The sequence below is a fragment of the Pipra filicauda genome, unplaced genomic scaffold, assembly GCF_003945595.2.
Source record: "Pipra filicauda isolate LSUMZ 115617 unplaced genomic scaffold, ASM394559v2 scaffold244_size1468961_pilon, whole genome shotgun sequence".
Classification (NCBI taxonomy): domain Eukaryota; kingdom Metazoa; phylum Chordata; class Aves; order Passeriformes; family Pipridae; genus Pipra; species Pipra filicauda.
In genome coordinates, this window is record NW_024104359.1 from 592,941 (window position 1) to 618,451 (window position 25,511).

The 25,511-nt window shown below is 43.6% G+C and overlaps 1 protein-coding gene across 1 annotated transcript in view; it reads right to left on the reverse strand.

Moving 5' to 3' along the window:
- LOC113994350 (multiple epidermal growth factor-like domains protein 6) overlaps nt 1–25,511 on the reverse strand; it is a 194,091-nt gene that overhangs the window by 35,751 nt on the left and 132,829 nt on the right. Inside the window, exons 8-22 of the mRNA XM_027733287.2 lie at nt 23,240–23,362; nt 20,541–20,663; nt 17,862–17,999; nt 15,408–15,530; nt 14,414–14,536; nt 13,307–13,465; nt 10,795–10,926; nt 8,577–8,705; nt 8,221–8,349; nt 6,942–7,076; nt 5,834–5,968; nt 5,266–5,391; nt 4,110–4,241; nt 3,106–3,234; nt 1,382–1,513 (exon numbers count right to left, since the gene is read on the reverse strand). Coding sequence (XP_027589088.2) covers nt 1,382–1,513; nt 3,106–3,234; nt 4,110–4,241; nt 5,266–5,391; nt 5,834–5,968; nt 6,942–7,076; nt 8,221–8,349; nt 8,577–8,705; nt 10,795–10,926; nt 13,307–13,465; nt 14,414–14,536; nt 15,408–15,530; nt 17,862–17,999; nt 20,541–20,663; nt 23,240–23,362 — 1,968 coding nt within the window. The remainder of the gene's footprint in view (nt 1–1,381; nt 1,514–3,105; nt 3,235–4,109; nt 4,242–5,265; nt 5,392–5,833; nt 5,969–6,941; nt 7,077–8,220; nt 8,350–8,576; nt 8,706–10,794; nt 10,927–13,306; nt 13,466–14,413; nt 14,537–15,407; nt 15,531–17,861; nt 18,000–20,540; nt 20,664–23,239; nt 23,363–25,511) is intronic.

The following is a 25,511-nucleotide window of genomic DNA, read 5'->3' on the forward strand; positions in this document are numbered from 1 at the left end:
CCTTCAAGGAAGCATAAAATGTTTAGGGAAGAATTATGGCTTTCAGAACCTTGCACACACACACACAGATCTATAAATATATATATATGCATTTCATATATTTGCAAAGCCTAGCCATGATGATGATTATATATATATATATATTTACACACACACACACACACACACACACACACACACACACACACAAAGTGGGGTAAAAAGTAGACTTAATAAAACAAAAAAAACCCCATGGACAGAACTTTAAGGACTGCCAGATGTTTCATCAGTGGCAATGGTTTCACTGATTCGCTTGCCAGCCAAGATTAGACCCAGCTATTTGGCTACTTTCTGTCTGCAAAGCTGCTATTTTGAGAGAGATCAAGAGTGAAAGAGAAGTGGAGCTGGCAGCTCTTTCTCTGGGAGCTGGTCTTCCCAACACATTGCCCTTCCACTCCCTCTGTGCCAACAGCAACAAGGGCTGCAAGATCAACTTTCCAGGCTTTTTGTCTTAGGTCACATTTCCAGATTAATTGTTTTGACATTTCCGTGTGACACCAGCAGTTAATCCTGCCTACGCTACTGAGACTCTGGTAGCTACATCTGTGCTACTGTAAGATTGTTAAACTAATAGATAAAATGTTTATTTTATTTAACAACATCAATATAATCAATAATAATAAGAGCAGCTCAACCATGCAACTTACTGCCACAAGATGAAGTGGACTCCAAATGCTTGCATGGAATGAAAAAGAAAATAGGCACATTAATTGGAAAAGAAAAAAAAAATCAAGTTGTGTTAAATATAGAGATATTGCTTCTGTCTCAAGAAGCTCCTGAATGACAAAGTGAAGAAACCTGGAAAGACGTATCAGGAATTATCTATAAGCTTGTTTTTATACACTTAAGGCCTCTGATATTGACCTCTGCCAGAGGTGAAGGTGAAGGTTATGGGTCTCTGGTAAGACCAACGTGCATTTTTGTTGTTAATAACCACAGGACCCTAAAACTTCCTGATTTTTCTTATGTTCTATACATGTGAAGCATTTCTATATGCCTGACCTTAAAAAGTGATTTATGGAGGAATAGTGCAGCCCTAAAACTGAATAAATAAAACCAATATGGAAACCCTTGTGCCACAAACCAAACATACATCTGTCCTATCCCTCACACGAGGTCTTGACGTTAAAAATTACTGCAGAGCCCAGAACAAGCCTGAAAATGTCTTTTCTGGAATTCAGATTAGGGTCTAACCCCGATGAAACCCGAGAGCGCTGCGATGCGCTGGGCAGACCGGGGGCGGCACAGCCGGGGGGGTCCTTCCTGCAGGGAATTAGCAGGAAAACACGGTTTCCGCCGCTCAGGTTTGTAAATTCCGTGTGTTGACAGAGCAGGCACTTACTGTGCTCGCAGTGTGTCCCGGTGAATCCCGGCTCGCAGAGGCAGGAGCCGCTGACGGGGTCGCAGGTGCCGTCGCCGTTGCTGCAGACACACGAGTTCTCACAGCGCGGGCCCCAGCGGCCGCTGCTGCAGGCTGCAAGGGAAAGTGGGATTTGCAGGGGGAACCACCTTCAAACCCACCTCGAGGATTATTTTGCTTCTAAACGAGAGAACAGAAAACACGCGAAATGGTACAGCAGCCCTGGAGTAAACTCTCCGCTGCAGCGTGGGCACGAAGCAGTGGAAATAAAAGACAGCTTTTGCTGAACTATTTCAGCTGAAAGAAGGCAGATATTATCCCATACACATAAAACTAACCATTGGTAGTCAATCCATACCAATCAATCCACAGCCACAAACATGTAATTTCATGGAAATAAAATATCAGCTGTTGACTCACTAAACAAAAATCTGTCTAACCAGAATAGTTAATGGATTAAACCAGACAGATTTGGGAGCACCCTCCATGATTTCATCAAAATACCGGGAAATGCAACACGGATATAGAGACATCTCACAATGTTTGTTAAAGCAACTTATTACTTTCGTTGTAAAAATCACATCTGACACAATCATGACAATGCACTGCGGCATCTCCTCTCTTTCGTGTGAGTATAAAGATGAAAGTGTCAATTAGGGCAACAAAAACCTGGGTTTGGAGGTTTTGGAGCTGGGAATCTGTTTCATGTCCAGTCTGCAACTGCTGGAAGAGGTGCCTTGCCGAGACATCTCTGCAAAACAACTTTTCTCAGATCTTATACTGAATAGAAATAAAAGTTTTTCTCTGCCGTGGTCTCTCAGTTCTTTAGACAGCCTTGGGAGTCTTGAAAAACCATCTCAGTGGCTCTACACGCTGCCAGTTGGTTTGATTTTTAAAATACCCATATTGGTGGAAACTTCAGATTTTCCCAGAGTTTTCTTCAGCACAGAGCCTGAGAAGTCAGGTCCAAAACTTACTGCTGTCAACACTGGCAATCAATTTAAATGATTTTATGATTTTAAATGATTTAAGACCACGTTTAGAGGGAGGTTTGTATTCTGTTGGCTTTTTGCAAGAGACATCACAAGGAATCAAGCAGAATAGATGTGTCACAGGAAAAGGATGGAATCAAGCAGGATGGCTTCACATTTATATGGTGCCATCCAAAAAGGGCAAATCTACTCTCTTACACAGCCACCAGTATGGAGAGTGATGCTAAAGTCAACAGAAGGATGCTCTGCTCTTCCAGAGAACAGAATTTCTCACAGCATTTATATTCCCAAGTTAAAAAGTGACCTTTAGACACATGACTCTACATGCCACTCACTTGTTGAATAAATCTCCCCCAAACAAAATGAAAAATGGAGAATTAATCTCAAAACTAATCTGCACTGAAAATGAAAAACAAAACTGTCTGTCAGTCAAAAAGCTGACGGGACAGATGGTATTGGGCAAAGGGATCCATAGTGTTGAAATAAGAGCTTATATCAATACTTTGCGCTTCATCAGCCATCTATTTCAACGCTTTGAACCTGGATAATTAAGGATTATAACCACCCAGGCTGTGCAAACCCATAAACACACAATTTCAGAAGCAATAAGATTAACAAAACTATATTAAAAAACTGTAACAGACTAAGAACAAACGGAGCTGGTTCTTCCATGTGCAGTTGAGTCCCTGAGAGGCACCGTGTGCCCTGACTTACGGTGTTTGCAGCCGTGGCCAGTCCAGCCCGGGGGACACGAGCACTCTCCAGTGATGTGGTGACACTGGGCACTGCTGCCACAGCTGCACAGCAAGTGGCACTTTGGTCCATAGGAGCCGTCGGGGCAGGCTGAGAACAGATGGGCAGACTGTGAATTCACCTATGTCAGCCACAGACTGATCTGTCCAAACAGACAGCAACATCTCACCCCCTAAAATGTGATTTAGCTGAATCCAGAAATCAAAATGGCAAGATGAAAGAAATAACTGTAATTCATACCCTAGGGGGGTGAGGCCAGGTCCTGTAATGTGGGAATAGCTTTTGGAGTGACTTTTGGGTACTTCTGTGTATCTGTCTTGCACAGAGGATGGAAAACTGCTGAGCAAACCTTCCCTAAAATTCACTTTGTGACTAACAAGGATTAAAATATGCCACACTGAGGTCTGGCACAAAGCAGGGCTGTCCCTGAGAACCTGTCTGTGCAGCACAACAGCCATACTCAAGCAGCCTTTTAACACCCAGAGGCTGGATAAGCAGCACAAAACAGTTCCTTGAGTGTAGTCCCATGGTCTCTAGCTGCAAGGATAGCCCTGACACTAATCCTTCATCCTCACTATTATTTAATCCTAAATTATATATGTTAAAGAATGTTGCTGAAAACATAACCCACAGTGATGCCATACAGGCCAGCTGGTCAGCACCTCCTACCAAACAGCCAGGATTACAATGCAAGTGCTGTGGCTATTAAGCACTGTATTCTTAAGTACAGTTTGCCATAAATTAGGTCTAATGATAACATCCTTTTGGGATGCAGTTTAGCTGGTCATCTGCATTTATCTGCAATCTCCCTCCCATAAATAATGTTCAGGAAATTCCTAAAGCTGAAGGGCACTTTATTTTGGATCAGCACGTTGCATCTCACAAAACAAGAAGAAGGTAGAAATCATTAAGTGAATTTTCAATCTGACTTTCTTTTCATGGGGAAGGCTGATGCAAGGACTTACTGTCAGAGCAGGATGCCCCAGAGTAGCCAGGGGGACAGTCACAGGTTCCAGTTTCTCTGTTGCACTGTCCCCCGTTGGCACAGGGCTCACAGGAGGACTGGCAGTCTGGTCCCCACCAGCCAGCCGGGCAATCTAGGGAAAAAAATACATGAGGTGTCCCCAGTGCCATTTTCTGTTACATGACAATTACAGATTTCGGTAGAAGAATTTAAAAGTACCAATAAAATTGAGCTGGATTGTTATATTATCTCTACAGACCTACAGCCCTGTCACAGTACACTGCAGCACGTGAGAACTCAGCTAAAGAGAGACCCAAAGGCTCTCTCCCAACTTCCATCACTGTGTGTCTGTTTATTAGTTTGGTTTCTGACACAGTAATGTCAGGAGTATTTGGATGTATCCGAAAAATTAATTATTGCACTCAGCAAAGGAGATCTCCAGAGGATGGTAATCTGCAGGAGGGGAGGGCTGCTGTTGTATTTTTGCTGGGCTGAGTGGGGGTCTGGCTGGTCACACAGCCCAGAGGGACTGGATGTGAGCTGGAGCCCAGTTCTCCACTGCTCCACCTCCTTTGTGCTCTGTGGAGTAGTGAGACACAACCCGGGTCCAGCAGATGCTCCTCAGGTGTGTGACAGCCAGAGCTTTGAGAGTGGCCAGGGTACATCCCATGTCTCAGTAGTTCAGCGTCTCTGAGACTTTTTACATCCCTTTACTTAATTACCCACAATAATATTGTCCTTTTTAATTACTTCCTCCATTCTAGGTTCTTGCTGGTTTCACAACAGCTGTTTTTGGCCAAGGCCCCTCCACTGAGACACCCCGTGTGCATGTGGCAGCACAGTCCCAAGCTCTGCTCTGGGACTCCGAGCTGCTGCAATGCACCAACATCTCTGCCCAACTTGTACAAACCCAGCCCAACATACAAATCACTGTTATTAACTGGAGCAGAGACATGGGGCAGGATAACTGAGCCACACTCCCTCTTTTCCAAGCAATCCCACGCAGTGGATATCACCTGTTCTGCACCAAGACTGATCCTTTACCCGTTCTGCAAATGAAGCACATTGCACTGCAGCAGTTTGGGTGGGAGACAGAGTGATTCCACATCTTATCATGTCTTCCAAAGCAGGACACTCATCACCCTGGTGCAACACACCTTGCTCACACGTAGCACCAGTCTTCCCAGCTGGGCAAACACACTGCCCTGTCTTTGGATCACATGGTGCTCCTCCACAGTTGCACCTCTGCCTGCAGCTCACCCCAAAACTCCCAGGCTGACAAGCTAGGATGAAAGAAACCCAAAGACCTGGTTAGGAAGCATTTTGAAGACATTAGGAGGCACCACCACCACCAATTTTTAACTGAGCTGCCCTGGTAAAAGTGATCAATATTAGCATTAGTGTCTCAGCAACTGGTGGTCTGTAATTAACTGCAACAGAGCTGTGGAAAATTCTGTGCCTGAAGCTTTAAAAGCAGCTACAGTTACCTGGACAAATGTTAGTTTTAGTAACTGGCCTCAGCCTTGTTCCTCGACCTTTGCGAGCAGAGAGAGACAGCATTTGCCAGGCTCCAAATATCACTTTGGTTTCAGTGGGGAACTGCCAACTCGTATCAACAACAAATGTGCCCTTTTATTTGCAACTTCTATATCTGAACATAAGTTTCCTGAATAATCTTTCCCATCCAAAGTGCATCTCCCAGGGAAACATGCAGTGAGTACCTACATAAATGGCATTTTTCTCCATGAAACCCAGGTGGACACGGATGTTTGCAGACTCCTGTCTCAGGATCACACAAAATATCAGGAGGACAGTTGCACCTCAGTTTGCAACCAGCCCCATAAAAGCCAGGTGTGCACTCTGGAAATGGAGGTAGACAGAGAACATGTATAAGAAAGAGTTAAGAAAACTGAACTAAAAATCAGAAAACATAATGTATGTTTTAGAGGTGGTGATAAGAAAGTATAAATACTTAATAAACATTTGTGTGGACATTTCACAGAGGTTTCTGCTCATATACAAGCCAGAAACAGAGTGGCAGAATACTTAATTAACTTGTAACTTATTCAATTAGAATACTTAAGGATATATTCAATTACAGCCATTACAGAATTCTCTTATATGTCCGTACATTCTGCTGCTCTCTGCCTTGGTGCAAAGCCAGTGCTGGGCAAGGGATGCTCCCTGCCAGAACTGAGCCCCATCACCAAGAATGCTAAAATTATTAAATATTGTCACTATTGTTCTCTACTAAACCCCCAGAACCAGTGCCATCAATCTGTCATGTTCCTGTCTGCCCAGAGAAGAAACCCTATTGCTTTACTCCACTGCTGTCTGGAAAAGGGCTACTGAGACATGCAAACATGAATGTGGAATACAATTCTCTTTGAACTACCCCCCAAAAACCACAAAGAGTAAGTTTGAATTCAAAGGGCTGAAAATCTGAAGGAAAAGCAGCATTGCTGAACCCATTTACAAATCACGCTGCTGCCATAAAACAAGGGGTTTGCCACTTATTTACTGTCTGTGTGGAAAAAGCAAAGAACAAAAGTGAAAACTCCCACAATCTTCATTATTTAGGGCTGTATTAGAATTTGGGTTCCGGATTTTTGTTGCTATTTGATCAGGCTAAAACTCCTGCATTCTTAAGCTGTATTCCCCTTGATGTTCCTGCAACCCTGTGCCATCAGGGCTAAAAAAAAACAACACTAAATTATCAGTAGAATATGACTATATTAGTAGCAGCAGCCAAACAAAACAGATGGGCAGAAGAATGAGAAATTACTAGGATAAAGGAATAAGCAGAGATGGGGAATCTGGCTTTCCAGGGTACCTCTCTGACACTTCTTGCCGTGATAGCCAGGCTTGCAGGTGCAGGAGCCGTTCCTGGCGTCGCACTCCAGCGTGTGCTCCTTCACACACTGACACTCCTCCGAGCAGCCCGCTCCGAAGGCCCACCTGGGACAGGCTGCAGCCAGATGAAAAGGAGCCATTAGCTCTGTAATTATGCAGGAGTTGTTTGGAATTGCACACTGCTGCAGAACGCCACTGCTGCAAGAAGCAAAACCCTCGCTTTGCTCTCAGCAAACGCGATCCCCGTTCCTGTGGCAGCGCCTGCTCGTGCGTGGGTGGGTAAAATAGACTTCACATGACTCCTGTGTTAAGTGATTCATTTCATGTCAAGCAGCATGTGAATGTGAGAACCAGAAATGTTTCAAAGCAAACTTAACTAAGTTTCTGAATGAAAAAACATTTGGGTGCGCTCCGAGACAAAAGCTTTCATTAAAAAAAACAAACAAAAATAAAACAAAACACAGAAGATTTTCAGTCTTGCAGAGATTTTACAAACAAAGCCTGTAAGTACAGTGAAACTTGCAATGTTTTTGTTTTAATTATTTTTTTTCCCCATTTAACATTTTGCCCTCATCCTGCCTCTGCTCCTCAGCTCCCACTCCAACCACATTGGCAGCCCCTAACCAGCTCCAACCAGGCTCTAACCTCGGCATTAGTAACCATTAGTAACCCTAATGTTAACCTGCCCACCCCAGCCCAACCCTACCTGTAGTCCTCACCTTTGTGTGTCAGTAAATCTCTGTTCTTATGGCAAAGATTAATTGCTAGAGGAAAAGATTAATGAAGTTTTTGGGGCCTCCTGACACATGTCAGAAGTCCTGTCCTCCTGCTACTCCCAGCCCATTGCAGAATCCAAAGCCTCACTCATTTTATCATAGAATGATAGAATGGTTTGGGTTGGGAGGGAACATAAAGCCCATCTAGTTCCACCCCCTGCCGTGGGCAGGGACTTCTTCCACTGGACCAGGTTACTCCAAGTCCTGTCCAACCTGGCCTTGAACACTTCCAGGGATGGAGCAGCCACAGTTCCTTTGGGCAACCTGTGCCAGTCACCACTCGTAGTAAAAAATTTCTTCTTAATGTCTAATGTAAACCTGCCCTCCTTCAGCTTAAGGCCATTTCCCCTTGTCCTATTACCTTGCTTATGTAAAAAGTCACTGTACTCCCTTTTTGCAAGCCTCCTTTATACAATGTGGAATCTTTCAACACTATTATGTGGTGTGTGCATTAAGCAGATCCGAAAAATGCTGGGGACTTACTGAGGTGGCAGAAGCGCCCGTAGAGCCCGGGGTCACACAGGCAGGCTCCATAGAGTCTGTGGCAGTAGCCCTTGTTGGCACAGTTGCATGGCTTGTTACAGTTCTTCCCAAAGAAACCTTTCGGGCAACCTTTGGAGTGCACAAACATATCAAGGAATCAGCTGCCAAGGGTTAAAACCCCAGCTCCAAATCAGTTTGCTTTTAGCTGGTGCTACAGAAAGCCCAGGCTGGCTGGTGGCTGACCTGCAGCTCACCAGCCACTTGCTTTTTCTCACGCACTGTTTTGCTCATTATTTAAAGAAAAGAAACAAGGGGGGGAAGAAGTGGAGATGCTCCAGGCACAGATGGGGCCGTACCGTCCTCGCAGAGCCGGCCGTGCACTCCGGGCGGGCAGCGGCACTGCCCCGTGCCGGGGTCACAGGAGCCTCCGTTCTGGCACTTGCAGACACCAGCACAGCCTCTGCCGTAGGTCCCGGGGGGACAAGCTGTGGAGAGAGTAGGGAAGGTGAGCAGACTAAGAAATCCTTCCACTCTGCTGTAAAAAAAGCGAAATAAGATTTCAGTCATCAAAACTGAGCAAGGAGAGAGTCCTTTTAGTCCAGCGGGCTCTAAACAAAGTCATATTCTTTCTATGTAAGGCAATGGGCATCCATCTGGTATTTCCTAGAACACTGCAAAGGACACCCGAATTAATCAAGCTTTGTGAAGTACTACATCACGTATCCAACCTTCTCCTGCATGTGCTCCCCTCCCCACAATTCCAAAACCATTGCCTGTCAAGTCCAGAGCTTAAAAATCAGAGCACAGCTTTGAATATTTGGAGATAAAAATTTTAAATATTTTTTTTCCCCTCTCCCAAATACTATTATGAAAATAACACTGTGTTTTTCCAACACAGTCTCTGAAACTGCCCAGATGATCAAGGCAGCAATGGGGCCACAAAAGCAAAACCAAACTGTGAGATGAAGCCTCGCTCCACTGTTGCAGCCTGAGCTGGCTGAGTGAATACAGTTGCTGGAGTCATCTGACTTAACTGACATTTTATCAATGCACATTAAGAAAGTTGACATTTCACATCAATTTTCATTCAGCTTCTTTGGTGTATTATTAGAGAAATTTAGTTGCAGTTTTCTCAACAGTTTTAGCTTACCCCAAACCCAGGAACTATGCTGTATATTAAAAAAGTAAGAGAAAAGACTGAAAGCAATCACTTATGGCTAATTCATTAAATATTGTATCATCACTATCAATCACTATTAAATATTGTATCATCACTATCCTATTTTGCTGGACTACAGGTTTGGCTCAATAACACAGTCCTATTAAAGTTCTTTAAATTCCAGAGGTGAATTCCACCAATGGATATTGACTGTAAATATACACCAAAAAAGTTATTATTTATAAAATTAACTAAAGAATTTATATTCTACCTTGAGATTTTTATAATCTATCCTGAATCATCGGAGCACCAGGAATAGAAAAATATGGTAACTTGATAATTTGATATATTTGCTAATTGATAACTGTCTTAGGGAGGTTGGAAATTATCATTTTAATCCTCTCCATTCTTATTCTCTCAGCTGTCCCCAGTGTTTACAAACCAAACCCACCATCAGTCTCCCAGAATAACTATGGGCAGACTGTTGGTTTCAATCACTTGTTGGGTTTTCTATATTTCTGTCCTTGTGATGATGCCTGATAAACAATCTTGATGGCAATTAACCTGAAGATTGCTGTCTACTGATGTCAAGTAATAAATTTTCATCGACTCTTTGTCTCACCAGTGACAGCACAGACTTTCTGAGTATGATGGGCCATCATATCACACACCATAAAACAAAGGAACTCATCTCAAAAGCACAGGAAATCTGCTCAGACAAGCAACAGACAAGTTTTGCCAAACTGCAGATGAAAAACAGCGAATCAAGAAATCACCACTCTCTTTCCAGTTGGTTTTGACACATACTTCTGAATCAGAAAGATCTTCTGCCAGGAAGCAGGAATAAGAAGAGTGGAAAGCTATTATAAAGGGCACTGACTTGGCAAGAGAATTCTGAAAAACACAATTTCCAATATGAAAAAATAGTCGTCCCAAGAATATGATGCTAATAATAAAAAGAATTATAAGGAAAAAAATGGAAAAAAAATGAATAAAGGCAATGTCTTGGGATGCTATGATGGAAAACCTGAAGTTTAATGTACATGTCCACCCAGATTGTCACACCAGCTGCTGGGACAGACTTCTGAAAGTCATCGAGGCAAGTTGTGGAATGAAGCATGGCCAGCAAACTTTGGCAGCTTTTAGCAGCAGAGTGAATGAACAGCAACCAAATATTTAAGAGGGCTATGATGCTGTCCTGTACTGGAGGGCAAGGACCTCACTCTTTGAGGGTTTGCATTGTGTCCCACAGCACCCCTTACAATTTCTATTTACTGTGCCCCAACACAATAAAATTTTGATGTGCTCCTTAGAGAGCTTTGCAGATTAGAAGTACGACAGGTTATTCTTATTTCCTACCTGCAGTGTCCCAGCATGAGGCCTGATCGCCCACCTCTCAAACCCTCTGTACTCACTCTCATTGCAGATAACTCCAGTCCAGCCAGGGGGGCAAACACAGCCGCTGTGGTCGCTGTCACACCGGCCCCCGTTCAGACAGTCCTCACACCTCAGGCTGCAGTCGTGGCCAAAAGTGTTATCAAGGCAAACTGAAATGAAAAAAAACCACACAATGCTCAGCGAGCAGCCAGACAAAATGCTTCCACACAAGCTCTTACCTATTGTTAGGTTGCAAATGCCACCGATTCAGTGCAGAAGACAGTCCAAAATGGAGATGCCCGAATTTTCCTCTTTGAATTTTTGACTCTAAGTAAAAGGGAAGCTGGGAGTTTAGCTGGAACTTACCCCCTAAAACGCTGTAATTCCCCAGCAAAGAGCACTTCAAGCTACTTCTTAAGAGCAAATATTTTGCCTTCAGAGAAGTGAATTTGCACGTAATGCTTAATATTGAATTTATTGGAAGAGACTTTCCTTCTCTCCTTGCTAGGTTAACCCTGTTTTACTGCAGTAAGTGGATGCAGTGCTATTTAAATATTGTTCATTGATATTTTTAACAGCATAGTTTGAGTGTTATTCTAGGATAACAAAGCAAAATACACATTTATCACTTCCTTTTTTCTTCATGGATATGAAAAAAAGCAGTTAGTTTATACAGGAAATCTTATATGAAAATGCATTCCTCCCTCCCCTTCTCCACTCTCCTTTTCTCCCTTGCACCCTCATGTTTTCTTTGTGGGGTCTATCGAAAAAAACATAGAAAATAAGTGTTACTGTCTGATAAAATACCTCAGTGGCATTAAGATCCCATCCACATGGTCACTTTATTGCCTTTGAGGCTTTGTGGCTGTGGCTGGAGGCTTTTTGGAAGGAGACTTTGAACAGCACCTGAAAGCGAGCTGGCAGCTTATTACAGCCTCCAGTAAGTCACAGGCTGGTTGCTTTTCACCAGCAATTTTCTATGTGAGGACAGATTTCCTCTAGGTCTGAGCACCCAACTGTTAGTTCCCTTTTCTGCAGCTGAAAAAATGCCCAAGCTTTCAGAGACATTCAGAATCCCAGTGCTCCCACTTGGGACAGGTTACAAATTCGTATTTCAGCAGAATACAGATTACCATTAAAAACATTATGCTTCCACATTAAAAAGTCATTCAAGCTGTGGAAAATATTTAATTACTTACACCAGCTTATTGATAAAACATGATCTTTTTGTAATACAGATAGCAGCTCAAAAATATGTCTGAAAGTATAAGCAATAAATTACTATCTGGGAGATAAAAGAATCTACTAAACCATTTAAAGTTCTATTTCTCCATCACTTTTTCCTACAAACCACTGTGTGCTGCAAAGCCTCAGCCTTAGAAAAAGCGCAGCTTCTCAGCTATGAGTGATAACATCCAAATTTCTGTGGCTAAATATAAATAAAACATGCAAAAAGTGGTCAATAAATATTTGATTGTGGTTTCTAGGCCTGATAATTTTGCCTGTGGTTATCTCATTTATCAGTTTCCCAATTGGTTATCGGTGTCGCTGAGTCCGGCTGGATGCTGTGTGATTTGGGGGGGGTCTTAAGTTTTGTTCATAAAAACAAGTTAATTTTTTATCAAAGTCGAGACCAGCTCCTGATTTTTGCCTGTAGGGCACAGTCCTCAGATGAGTAATTAGGGCTTCTATAAAAATTACAGGACACACAGAGGAAAAACAAGAAATCTCACTCGTCCCTGGTGACCCACCAGCACTCAGCACGAAGCAAACACAGGGTTTCACCTCATAATAGTCTTTAAGTGGTGAAGTTTCCACTTTAAGGTGGAAAGACTGAAGTCATGCAAAGCCCAGGTGGGTTTGCAAAGCTGCTCTGCACCCACTCCTGTGACAGTGGGTGCTCCTGTGCTGTTCATCACCACTGGTGCCGAGCCCTTGGCCAGCCTGAGCAATATGTGGATGGGTCTGTCCTTTTCCTGGAGAACATGCCCAAAACATCAAAAGACGCCTGAATCTTCAGAGGGTTGTTTATTCCACAAACAAAAATGCAAATATCTTCAACAAAAGTCCTCCAGTTGTTATAAAAGGGTTTGTAAACAGGGACATATGCTGCCCCCACACTCCCTTTCCCAACTCTAGGAGAAACGGAGTGTTTCCCAAGGGATTTTGTACACTCAATAACCCACACAATCCTCTCACCCTCGGGATGAAGAGATCTCTCTGGCTGTTGCCTCTGGGGCTCTGTGCAGACATCCTGTTTTCCAAGCAGCCTCCCAGTCCTTGCTTGCTCTGCTGCTCACTTTTCCCCTGCAGCCCCCTGTATCCCTCCCTCCCCACTGCATCCAGGCAGCCTCCCAGTTCCTCAAACGTGTCCCATTTGGGATGGGACACAACCTCATCCCTGCTGGCACGGAGAGAGGCAGGAAGCAGGATTAACGCCCATCCTGACACTCAAGCCCGGCCAGCCCAGCACAACTTTCGCCCCAAATCCTCTTTCCAAGACCGTTCCCCCAGTTTGCTGTGGTGGCTCAGAGCACTCAGGGCACTCACCGACCCTGTGCACCAGGGTGAGTTCTCCTCGGGGGTCTTCATCCTCATACAGGGCCCCGAGCGCGTAGTGGAGGAGCTGGGGGGGACCTCGGAACTGCAGCCCCGGAGCACCAGCGAACCCAACTGCCTCCTCTGCATCCGCCTCCTCCCCACCTAGGGCTGACACAAACACACACCATCAGCACCTCAGTCTTCCTCCACAGCGCTTTCCTCTCAATTACATCTTTTTTTTTATTACTATGACACTGGTAGGTTTTCCAGCGACACCCCTGTTCAGTTTGCCCAGCGGTCACAGCCAAGCCATTTTCTCACCTGGACTTACAGAGTTTCTGCTACTCAAAAAAAAAAAAAAAGAGAGAAGAGGGGAACCCCCCCCCCCCCATCTTTCTCTTTTCTTTCTTCTGGAAATAAACTCTGGTCCTGGTGAATTTTAAAAAAAATATTTTAAACGAGGAGATTAATTTTCCTCACTTGAAGTTTGAGATTATTTTTAGTTAATGAAGGTCATTACTCTTGCTCGTTTTGGAGATGACAAATAGAGAGTCAGGCTGGCTGTGCAATTTATTTTCAGAAACACTAAAATTTGAGTCTTAAAATGACGAAAAATCAGTTGGCTTTCTTTTTGGTGTTGGTTGCAGTATCGAACTCTGCCCAAGCTTTAGCAGGTGCTAAACTTGGTTATAAAACTGAGTTGCTTAACTAAACTCTGTACTGGTTACACTGGCAGAAATCCAGCCTCACACCACTGACTAATGGAAAACTTGCCGTGGTTGATCAAAGCAGAATCTGGCTACCTTTTCTTTTCCACAGGATGTTAAACTTCATCAAACAGTGAAAGAAAACTGTCAAAACACTATTTATTTCAAAAACATGAGCATTAGGTTTTTGAGCATGTCCAGGGTATTTAAGTGTTCATCTCCCATTAATCTTTGGCAAAACCCATTACCGGAGGATGAACTTGGATCCACTCACTGCATGTAGCTCTACCCTGGTCACATTCAGAGATGGCTCCAGTTGGGCTCCCAAAATCCCAGGATCTGTGAAAATCCCAGTTCCAAAATCACATTTTAAATACTTAATGGCCCTCAAGATATGAAAAGAACTCACCGACACAGGCCCATCTGTTATCACCGAGCCTGTACCCCTCCTTACAGGCACATTCGTACGACCCCAGGGAATTAACACAGAAATGGTCGCAGTTGCCATTATCCACACGACATTCATCCACATCTAGGAAATCCAGATAGAAATGGTGATTAGGAGCAAGTACCACACTGTACCTGGCTGCATTGGACAAACTGCTCTGCACATAAGAAAACCTAATTTTCTTTGTACTTTGGGTGTCTGTTTCTCACTAGTATTGGAGATATGAAAACATTTTAGGGCAACGTGGAACAGATTATTTGGATGTTTTTGTTTCAAGAGCAAACAGCTGCTTTAAGTTGTTAAGCCCAGTTGATCCTTCAGTTATTTTGAGGGCTCTTCTTTTGTAGAAGGAGTCTTTAACACACATCAGTATACAGTGTCCGGGGAGAGAAGAGGAAAAGTTCCTCTCTGCTGGTTCATCTCTCCTATCCCCTCTTTGCCATGCTGAATGCTGGGTTATTCCTGTATTCCAGCCTCATAAAGAGGAAATTACACATTTGTAAAACCTTATCAGCAAAGCTGGCAGAGGGTCAGCAATTCTCTCATTAGGGCAATGCCTACAAAGCCCTGCAATGGGCTTTGACAGCATTTCTTCTGCCCTTGGTTGTGCTTAGTTAGATTTAGCCTTTGGTATCAATCAAAGGACTTTTGACAAGGGCATGGAATGATATAGAACAAGTGAGAATGGTTTTAAATTAACAGAGGGCAGGATTAGATTGGATATTAGGAAAAAATTCTTCCCTGTGAGGGTGGTAAGGCCCCGGCATAGGTTGCCCAGAGAAACTGTGGCTGCCTCATCCCTGGAAGTCCCAGCCGCTCCCATCAAGGCCAGGCTGGACAGGGCTTGGAGCAACCTGGTCTTGTTGAAGGTGTCCCTGCCCATGGCAGGGACATGGGAATGAGACAATCTTTAAGCCCGTTCCAACCCAAACCATTCCATGATTCCATGACTCACCGTCGCAGGCACAGCCGTCGGCGTTGAGCTGGAACCCCCCTTTGCAGGCACACTCATAGCCCCCCGCGTAGTTGATGCAGAACTGGGAGCAGCAGGACTCCCCAGTCTCACACTCGTCCACCTCTGCAAGGAAAGGGCAGCACATTCAGCCCTTGGACACAGTCTGAGCCGCTGCCACAGTTCTGCTCATGGTTACTGTGCTTCAGCGCACATCTTTCTATGTCTTCCTCTCCCTTCACCCACCCAAAGCACTGTTTGAATCCTGAGTCCTGACAGCAGCTGTCTTCTACCTTCTCCCGTAGCAGCCAACACCCTCCACGTCCAGGGAGAGGCATCTCCTCCACAAGTCTCAGCTGCCACGAGGTGACTTACAGAGCACCAGCTGGTCTCGCTGGTGACCAGCAGTAGGACCCAAGGGAACAGCTGAAGCTGTGTCAGGGGAGGTTTAGGCTGGATATTAGGAAAAGGTTCTTCACCAAAGGGTGTTTGGGCACTGGAACAGTACCCCAGAACACTAAGCCTGACAGAGCTCAAAGAGTGTTTGGATGACACTTTCAGGCACTTGGGGTGTCCTGTGCAGGGCCAGGAGTTGGACTTGATCCTTCTGGGTCCCTTCCAACTCAGGATACTCTATGATTCTATGAAAACAGACAACAGCTAGGACCCACCAGCCCTCAAATACCTGCTCTTTAGCAGTAACCTACATTTAACCACTTGGACTTTACATTTAGCCTTATTCAATGCAAACTAACAGTGAAACAATGCTCTGATCTAACAAGGCATTTTATTGGACATCAGCAGCTGGTAGGGGCAATTATAGTCTTTGTTAACTAATTGCAGTTTTGATAACTAATTGTCTGTTGCCTCGTCCTGCTCTGTGTTCACCCAGAAGTTGGTAGCACTGACACCCCTGTTCTGGTGATTAGATACAAGAATTGAGCTGTTATCTTTGCACTGCAGGCTCCTGGTTGCTGTCAGCCAGGGCAGGCTGCTGAGCAGCTCAGTGGCCATCCAAGGGCCACCTTGTCAATGCTGAGTCTGCAAAATGCTTCTGAAGGTTGCCCAGCTGAGCAGCTGCAGATGGGAAAGGTCAGTGTCTCAATTAACCTTGGAAGGAGCACCAACTTTATGAGGAAACACGGGCAGGAGAAAGAAAATGTAATTAATCAATTGAGGTGAGGAGGTCACTGTGAAAATGATTAATGCAGGTTATTTGAATGCAGTGTTTTCCAGAAACGTCACAAGCTGAGCTCCCCTGCAGTATGTCAGGTGATGCTTTGGGGTCCAGCAACAGTTCCTTGTTTGTGTAGGAATACAAAACATACATCCAACAAAAAGGAGATTTTTGCTATTAAGAGCAACTTTCCACGTCCTCAGCCTTTCCAAACCCTTCCTTTGTGCTCTCCCTTTCTTTTCTGTGCCTGGAGTAACAGCTTCCCTCTGAAACCCCCATCAGCAGGCCACTGAGTTGGGATGTGGGCAGGAGGCTGCTCTGCTCCTGTCAGCCATAGACAGACAAGACTGTGTAACCCACCCACCTCTGTGAGGCTCTGGATCCAAATTTGCCTCCCAGACCTTTTTAAGTTTTGCTTTTGAAGCTGCATCATCACCCACCTTTGCCTTCCTCCTCCCCTGTTCCTCTCTCTCCTGCACTTGGCTTTTTTCCTTGCAAGACTCATTTTGTCTGTAATGCCTCTCGCTCACCAGTGCTCCCACTCTCTACCTCTCATGTCTTACTACACTGCTTTGTGATGCCTGCTCCTTTCGCCCCCTCTCTCTTCTTGGGTATTCTTGAAAACTTTATTGGCTTAGTGACAGCAAGTCAAAACCAGAATGAGATGTAGTTTGCATTACAAATGTCATAAACAAACAAACAAAAACAAAAATACAAAAAAAAAAAAAGAAAAAAAAGAAAAAATCACATAATAAAATTGCTCAAAACATGAATTTTTAAGCTCTTCTCTTGAAGTAAACCCAAAATAACTATTTTGTTTTCACTTCCCAAGTGAGACTTCTCACAGCCAGAAGTGCAATCTCATCACTGAGTAAATCTGATGGAAACACAGCAACCTCCATATCACAAAGTGAGGTTTGTGCATGAAGCACTTCAGAGCAGCCGTGTCGCTGCTCCCAGCCACAGCCAACCTCTTCCCAGCCACCGGTTGAGAAGGGAAGGAAAATCAAGTCAAGTCAGGGCTGCACACAGTGAGATATGGCCATGGCAACTGGTGATGCACCAGTGTCATCTTCCATGTGGGAGGCAGAACTCCTTCCCCTCGTTAGTGAACAATCCTCGTGAACACGCCGAGCAGGGCAAGCTGGAGCAGCGCCAAGGAAGCACCAGAGGACGACACTAATTAACACTTGCAGAAGAAGGGAAGGACTGGGAAGGTATTTCCTTGAGTGACAGCAACCCTTGCAGAGCCCCCCACACCTCCTGCCTCCCTGGATTACCCGTGCAGGTCTGTCCATCCATGCCCGGGCGATACCCGCTGTCGCAGGAGCAGCGGGGCCCCGCGGCCGTGTGCTCGCAGTGGTGGGAGCAGCCTCCGTTGCCCTCCTGGCAGCTATCGACGATTTCCATCTCGATGCCTTGCAGAGAAATAAATCAAAAGGATGTTAAAAAGCAAGCCCAGGGGGGGAGTCACTGGAGAATCAGCCTTCTGTAAAACAGCAGCCATGAGCCGAATGCTGCAGCAGGGAACATAAACTCAGCTCCCTCACACGCCCCAGAAGAGCACGCTTTGGAGTCACTGAGCTCCGGGTGTTTGTCTCCATGTGTCATAACAGTGGATTCACTTGACTTCAGCAACGTGAAGCCAGCTCAGCATTCCAGCAGCCTGCCTGCTACAGGAGCCTCCACAGGTTTCCTCAGATTTATGCTTTGTTTGGACACAATCCTTGCCCCAAAGGAGGAAAAGAACCATCTGAGGAGCCCAGGTGGTCCATCTCAACCCAGCCTGCTTATGCTTTCCAAAGAGCAGCTTCTAGATTTGTATGGGAATGGCAAAGACTTGGATGCTGAAACATCCATCAAACACAAAGGCATTAAAACTTCCATAGCAGAGTCCTGCTGGTGAAGTGGGCACCCAACCACAACACAGAACAATCTGCAGGTTTTGGCCCCTGGATGTCCTTTCCAGCAGCACGGAGTAGCTCTTCTGCTGAGACTCTGTCCCCTACAGTTAATAGAGGCTGGTGGTACAATGTCATTGCCATCCCCCTTCACCCTGACAGATCCTCCCCCCCTCCTGCACTGCTGGACAGTCCTCACAACATCCTGGCCATGTCCAGCAGGAACTCTCATAGAGAAAAGGGAACACCTGGCCACCTCATTCCCACCCAAGTACTTCATCAGATGATTTCTTCAGGATAAAAAGAAACTATAAGGTCAATTATAAAGTTTCTCTTGAAGGATTAGCTGGATTGTCTTGTTACAGAGCTATTTAGAGAGGAATTAATTTCTCATGCTATGCAGGGGAACTGAGAAACATCCTTCCTAAAGAAGCCACTGTAGTTCCAGAAACACCCCAGTTCATTTCTGGCACAGAATTTCCTCAGACACATTTGTGGGTCTGGTCCTACCCCTTTTGGTGCTCCCAGGGAGAAACCTGCTTGCCAACAAGAAATGCAAGTCTAGCTGGAAGAGAGTATAAATTAGGAGAAGAAATATTGAGGGCTACATCTCATGCATAGGATGATTATGTGCACCAGGGATAAGAAATCCTGTCTCCTGTCCAGTACGTTAAGATGGGATTTAGGAAACCCAGCGATTAAAAGCAGAATCTGACTTTATACACAATCTTCATAATTTACTTTGTCTCAGTTCTTCATCAGTAAAACTGGAATAACAGTTCTTCCCCAAGCCACCGGGGAAATGAAAGAATAAACAAAGATTGTAAATTGCTCAAACACTGGGATAATCCTGATCATAAATATATGCAGAATGTTTTTATTTTTATTGTTTGCTCTGCAATATTGTTCATGAGGCACAGAGAATCACCATCCCCTGAGATCTGCTGAACATCCAGAAAATATATTATCAGAAAACCACAATGAAATCTAAGTGGTCTAAACCTCTTTTTTATGCCTATAATAGAACATTTCATATCTATGTATTAATCACATTTCCTCTGCCATTGCACCACTCACAGTTCCCCATCTCCTATGAAATAGCTCTCCAGGATGTCTCTCACATAATTCGGTTTTGTTTTTAATGTATGCTAATGCTTTGAAACTGAATTTCATCCTTAATAAGTATTTCTTACACACACATTCTTAAATAAAGCACTCATTCTCTGGCATGCACTGTATTTTCCTAAGGAAACACTGCTGAAAGCTCTTGCACAGTATTATTAGATTGAATGATCTTTGCCCACCTCTTTGCTAAAACAGGTCATGCTTTTGTCTGCATTCCAGTGAGCTTATGTTAGGTCCATAATAACCCCAACTCTTCCACATCACCTCCTTTATTAACCTAAATTTGCCCTCAAGGACAGCCCAGGAATCACCTATCAACTAATAGTGCTGGGAGTCAATCCCCATTTCCAGAAAAGCAGTGTTGATTAAGAAACCCCCCTGGCAAGAGGTAAGTATGTGAGAGAAGACAACAGGGCTCACTTTAGTTTAGGAAATCTTAGATGTTCAGCTATTTTTTTAATCCCCAATCCTTCTTCTTTTTTCTCCTTTTTAAAAAAGCATCCCCTTTATAGAGTCAATAAACTCAGGAGAAACATAAGCAAACCCAGATAGATAAAGACGAGCAGAACATCGTGTTCATTTTCTCTTGCATCGGCTTCAGCATACAAGAAAATTGGGAGGAGGAGGGCAGGAAGCATTTCATTGAGCAGCAATATTCTGGTAGCTCTGCAGTAGAATTCACCAGACTCTGAAGATAAACCAACCAGGCTATTTGCTCTTTGAAATGCAGTAATTAAGGTCTGTGAACACAGGCTTAGGAACGTGTCACCCTGCAAACCCAGCAGCAGCAGAAGATAGAGAAAATACTATTAAGCTTGAGCTTTTGCATACATTTATTTTGCTGGGAATGCTAATCTCACTGAATTAAAAGCAAAGCATAGCAGTTTGGAGCTAAACCAGCCTGAAACGTGCAGCTGTACAGGTGTCACTTACGGTAGCACTGCTTTCCATCAGCCCCCAGCTCGAAGCCGGGATTACAGGCACAGGTGAAGGATCCCAGAGTGTTCACACAACGATGAGCACACCTGGCTCTGCCTTCTGCACACTCGTCAATGTCTGCAGAGCAGGAAGAAAGGCAAAGACATTCACTTGGATATTAAAATAAAGCATATTATTGCTCTACGTGGACATGGCTGTGTGTCCAAACATCTGCTGAAAACGGCATCCTGATGTGAGTCTACAAAGGGCGGCATCTGACAAATCCAGAGACACTGAAGTGACATTATTCTCCAAAACAATCTTTTTTTTTCTAAACACCACTGACCTTGAACTTCTCAGAGTGAGTATCTACAACATCAAACATTATATTTACCGTATCAGTCAAAGCAGCTTGTTTATTATTCCTGTAAAAGAGCAATGGCAAAAAAAGCCACATGAAGAACACAGAAGAAAGTCCTTACTCTGAAATTATCCAGGTCCTCAATGCCATTATATTTAAATTCATGGAGCAGGAAATAGCTGATTATTTTGTGAATGTCAAATGATCTGGGTTAAATGGTGGTTGGGTTTCAGCAGGGATGATGGAGACAGAACTTCTCTGTCACATCCCTGAATCCTGCAGCTGCTTCTACAGCGGCACAGCAGGAGGCACCTGCTCCAGCCAGAGGAGCTTCACCCCACTTGTAAGAAAAGAAAAAGGTGCAGAGCTGTAGGTGGAGAGGCTGTTCTTCCCCCAGTCCTCTGTCAAACAGTCTGTTCCTCACCTTCACATGTACTAGTCTGTGGTTTGGAGTTAAACATCACCAAAGTTGTCCATCTTCCTAAAACCTCAGTGGAGCATAAAAACACTTTTAAGAAGTAATTACTGCAAAAAAAGCAAAGGAAAAACTTACACTAAGTACTGCACAGCTGCACAAAACACCAACCTCTGTGCAAAGAGTGGCATTACACATGGCAAACCCCTGACCCACCTCCTGCTCCTTCTTGTTCTGACATTTTCCTTGCAAAATGCAGATTATTTATTGCACCAATCCTGGGTTAGTGTCTCGCACACAGGAGGGAACAGTCTGGTGTGCAGCTCCTCACCTTTTATCCCAGCAAACCGCTTCCCAGGAGTTTTTTTCCTCCACATGTGCTGTAAGCAGTGCTGTACTCGTGGCCCCTCGTAGTTGAACACAAGCAGCCTGATGAATGCAATCAGGCTCCTTGCAAAGAGAGGCCCCAGGCAGTGCAAACACCACACACGGGCTCATGAAAATTTCAGGACAAATGACAGCTTCTCTGAAGCAGCCCCGTGAGCAGCTGCTGCTTAGAATAAAATGGCTTATTTCTCCTTTTTCTGTAATTGTCAGCTTGCAAGTAGAGTACATTGGACAGTGCTGTAAATATTCTTTTCTCTTCTTCTTTTCGAAAATAATAATAAAAGGTTGGAAAACCCGTAAACAGCCACCATCCTGCATGTGTTTCTTCCTGTCTTGGAAATGCAGCCAAAGTATGAGACTTCAGTTGCCCTCTGTGTCCTTCCAGCTCGGCTTCCAGAGAGTCAAATACCAGCTTGAATTTTGCAAAAGACATTGAATAACTTCTAGGAGGAAAAACCAATAATTGTATATCCACGGCAAGACATGCTGCTTAATGATTCAAAAGATTGTTGCCATGAGGCTGGGGAGAAAATTTGTTCCAATATATAACACTGCAAGTTAACTCAGTGCTTTAGTTTATACATAAATTAACGGAAATGTCAATGTGTATTTGAGATAGAACAAGTAACGTGCTGACCCTACTGTTAAACCCACTGCTGTTTCCATCTAATAATCACCAGTGAAGTGTCTAAACTACTTGAAAATACTTTTTTTTCAGTAACTTCTTCATGAGCTACCCCAGTAAGATGGCAATTGCTGAGGTGTGCCTTGCTACTCATAGAAAGGCTTCCAGGCACTATAAAATACTCAGGGTAGGAAGCAAGTATTTTGCAAGGCACCCAGCACCCTTTATACAAGACAATAATTCAAATATTGGCAAAATGTTGACCAAATTCTTAAAAGGAGGAGTTTAAAATTAGTATCTGAATATGTATGTTGATCCTGGCTTGGCTGTTAAAAATATGTGCACCATGAAGTCCACCAATGTTTTCAATCATATTGGAAGAGAAAAGCAGGTATTTTGATCTCTAATTCCCACACATTTTGGGTCAGAGATGCTACAGATCCTTTTGAGAACCCCAGACTAAATACAGGACTTTGGAATTCAACTTTTTAAGCCACTCTCTTTGGAAATCTTACACATCGGGATTTCTTCCTTCACAGTAGTTTCTCCATTAATATGGAAACAGTTCTCCAGCTAAAAAGCCCTTTGAATTCTAAATAGGTTTTCAGTGACCTGGTTCAGAGTGTTACTTGAACCAATTTTCCAGGAGCTGTATCTGGGACATTATTTTAAAGGGAACATTACAACAATAACACTACAGCATCTACAAATCCAGATGCTTGAAAGCATGACTTAGGAGATCACAGAGGAGTTTTCATTACCAAAATGGTCCTTCAAGACTGTGGGTTGATGTGAATATCACAGAGAGAGAGAGAGACTGATTCAAAATGCACACATATATTTGTGTAACACATTCCTCTCCACCCAGAGCTCAGTGAGCTCTGATTAATAACTTTCTTCACGATAAATAGTCCATAGTTTCTTACCTAAACAGGACTTTTTGTCTGCAGAAAGATAATGCCCTGGATGACACTCGCATTTTGCAATTCCTCCCGCGTTTTGACAGATTTGTGAGCATCCTCCGTTCCCACTTGTGCAGGGGTCTATTGCTGAAACCAATTAGAGCACACTGTCAACTGAAAGGTCACTTTTTTTGCCTGAAAATGGTCTTACCTGCCATCGTTACAATGAAGTAGCTGTAAGAGATTAGACTGGGGAAAAAAAAATTGACAGACTTTGGTACATAGTAAAGCCGTTGTTTTTCTGGATGTTATTTCCTCTGTTGCTGGACAATATTTTTCACAGAGCAGCAGCAATGCTTTAAACAGCAGGAAACTGAGCTTGTATTACACATGGGAAGTAGGACAAAAAAAGTACATTTTATTCTTATTTTGTTGTACCTGAACAGATTTCAAGAGTTCGCTAAACAACGGCAATTAGCACTCCAATATGTGTGAACCCATAAACACACACAGTGGTGCAGTTCACCATAAGACAATGAATATTTAAAAGGCTCTAGAGGAAATAAACACTGAAGAGCCCCCAAAGACATCCTTCAGTCTATAAACATGTGCCATTCATGTTGTACATCAAGGTTTTTCCCTTTTCTTGAACAATAACATACTTTTTCAAGGATAAGCCACTCTAAGGGGCAAGTACTTAGAAACACTTTATAAAAAGTGCCTACAGAAGTCTCCAGTTCAAAGATTTCACTGTGGTTTTTGGCTTTATTTCTGGAACATGTAGCTGCTGGAAGCATACCTAGGTATCTGCCCAAGTAAAGACTTGGCACACACCTAAATAGACCTGCCAGGACTGTTTAGACAGGCCTGATTTGGGTTAAGATCTGATATTCTGCACCAGGTTGAGGTTTTGGGTTGGAGCACTCGTTACACCAACATACTGGTGAATAACACTCTGTAGGTAAATTTGGAGGACACCTTTAAAATGTGTGCTCTAGAGTTCTGCTTAGATTCAATTGAAGCTTTTTAAAATTTATGCTTATTTCCTTACAATTCAAGCTCTAATTCAGTTTTAGCATTTTACTAATTACCGTCTGATTTGAGACATTTGACCAGTATTCCTCACTGGCCTCCAGCCCATCATCTCCTTCCCAAGCTCTGTAAAAGCCACCTTCTACCAGAGCCCCAGGGAGAAAATCAACATCAGTTCCACAGCACTGGCAGTGGAGTCAGGGTTTGAGGAACCCTGAAGGAGTCTTGATCTAGACCTTGCTGCTTTGCTCTTCCAGAGGCTATCCATATATATGTAGCTATGCAGAAGGGAATAGGAGAGAAAGACCTCTGCTTTCTATAGATACATTTAAACATGGGGTAGGTTTTTTTCATTTCCTCCAATTTTCACTTTTCTGTACAGCCAAGTAGCATTTTGTGCCACAGTTTGGCAAAGGAGGACGTTGCCCCAGAACATCTTCAAAGTCCCTCACGTCACCGTCTCAAGAACACAACCATTCCAGTCTGCAAGGCTGAGTTTGACTTGACAGTATTTAAATAAACAAAAAACCAAAAAAAACACCCCCAAAACATCGTTAGGGATGTAGAACTGAAATTGGACTTCTGACACGATAGGTTGCAAATAGGTTTCCAAGGAACAGCAGCACTTCATCGTACATGACACTTTCAAGGCTGACAACTTGGCTCTGCAGCTCGACAATTTGCACTCTACAAAGGATTTAGCTTCAAGCAAGAACTCACTCCTTGCTGATATGAAATATTGAGTTATTTGCTGATTCTTTTTCTATTTGGGTAAATTAAATGAAATCACTATCAAACAGCATCTGTTAAACCTGCATATTATAGAGGTTTTCAGAGCAGCTAGAGCTTTAATTTGAGAATGATTACAGCAGAGAGTAAAACTTGTAATGCTCTGTGACATGACAACAGGCAAACAACAAATTATATGGTAGATGGTAGTAAAACATAGTAATTTGAATAAAGATAGCAGCCTTGGAAGTCCTTAGATGAGATAAAAGTTTGTAAAGGAAAGATCTTCAGGACATAAGGCAATCACTGATTGACTTGCTTTCCAGTGACATATTTGTTCCTGGTATAGGCAGGTTTCAGGAGAATCTAAAAATGATTCATTAGTGTTCTTTTTCCTACACATTTTGCTCTTTTTTTTTCACTTCATAACTTCAGTAGATAACAGACTCCATCCTACGAAGATCTAATCCAAGCTGTCAAACACTATGGCAATAAATTTACTGGAATGATTTGATTTCCCAGATGTCCCAGGACA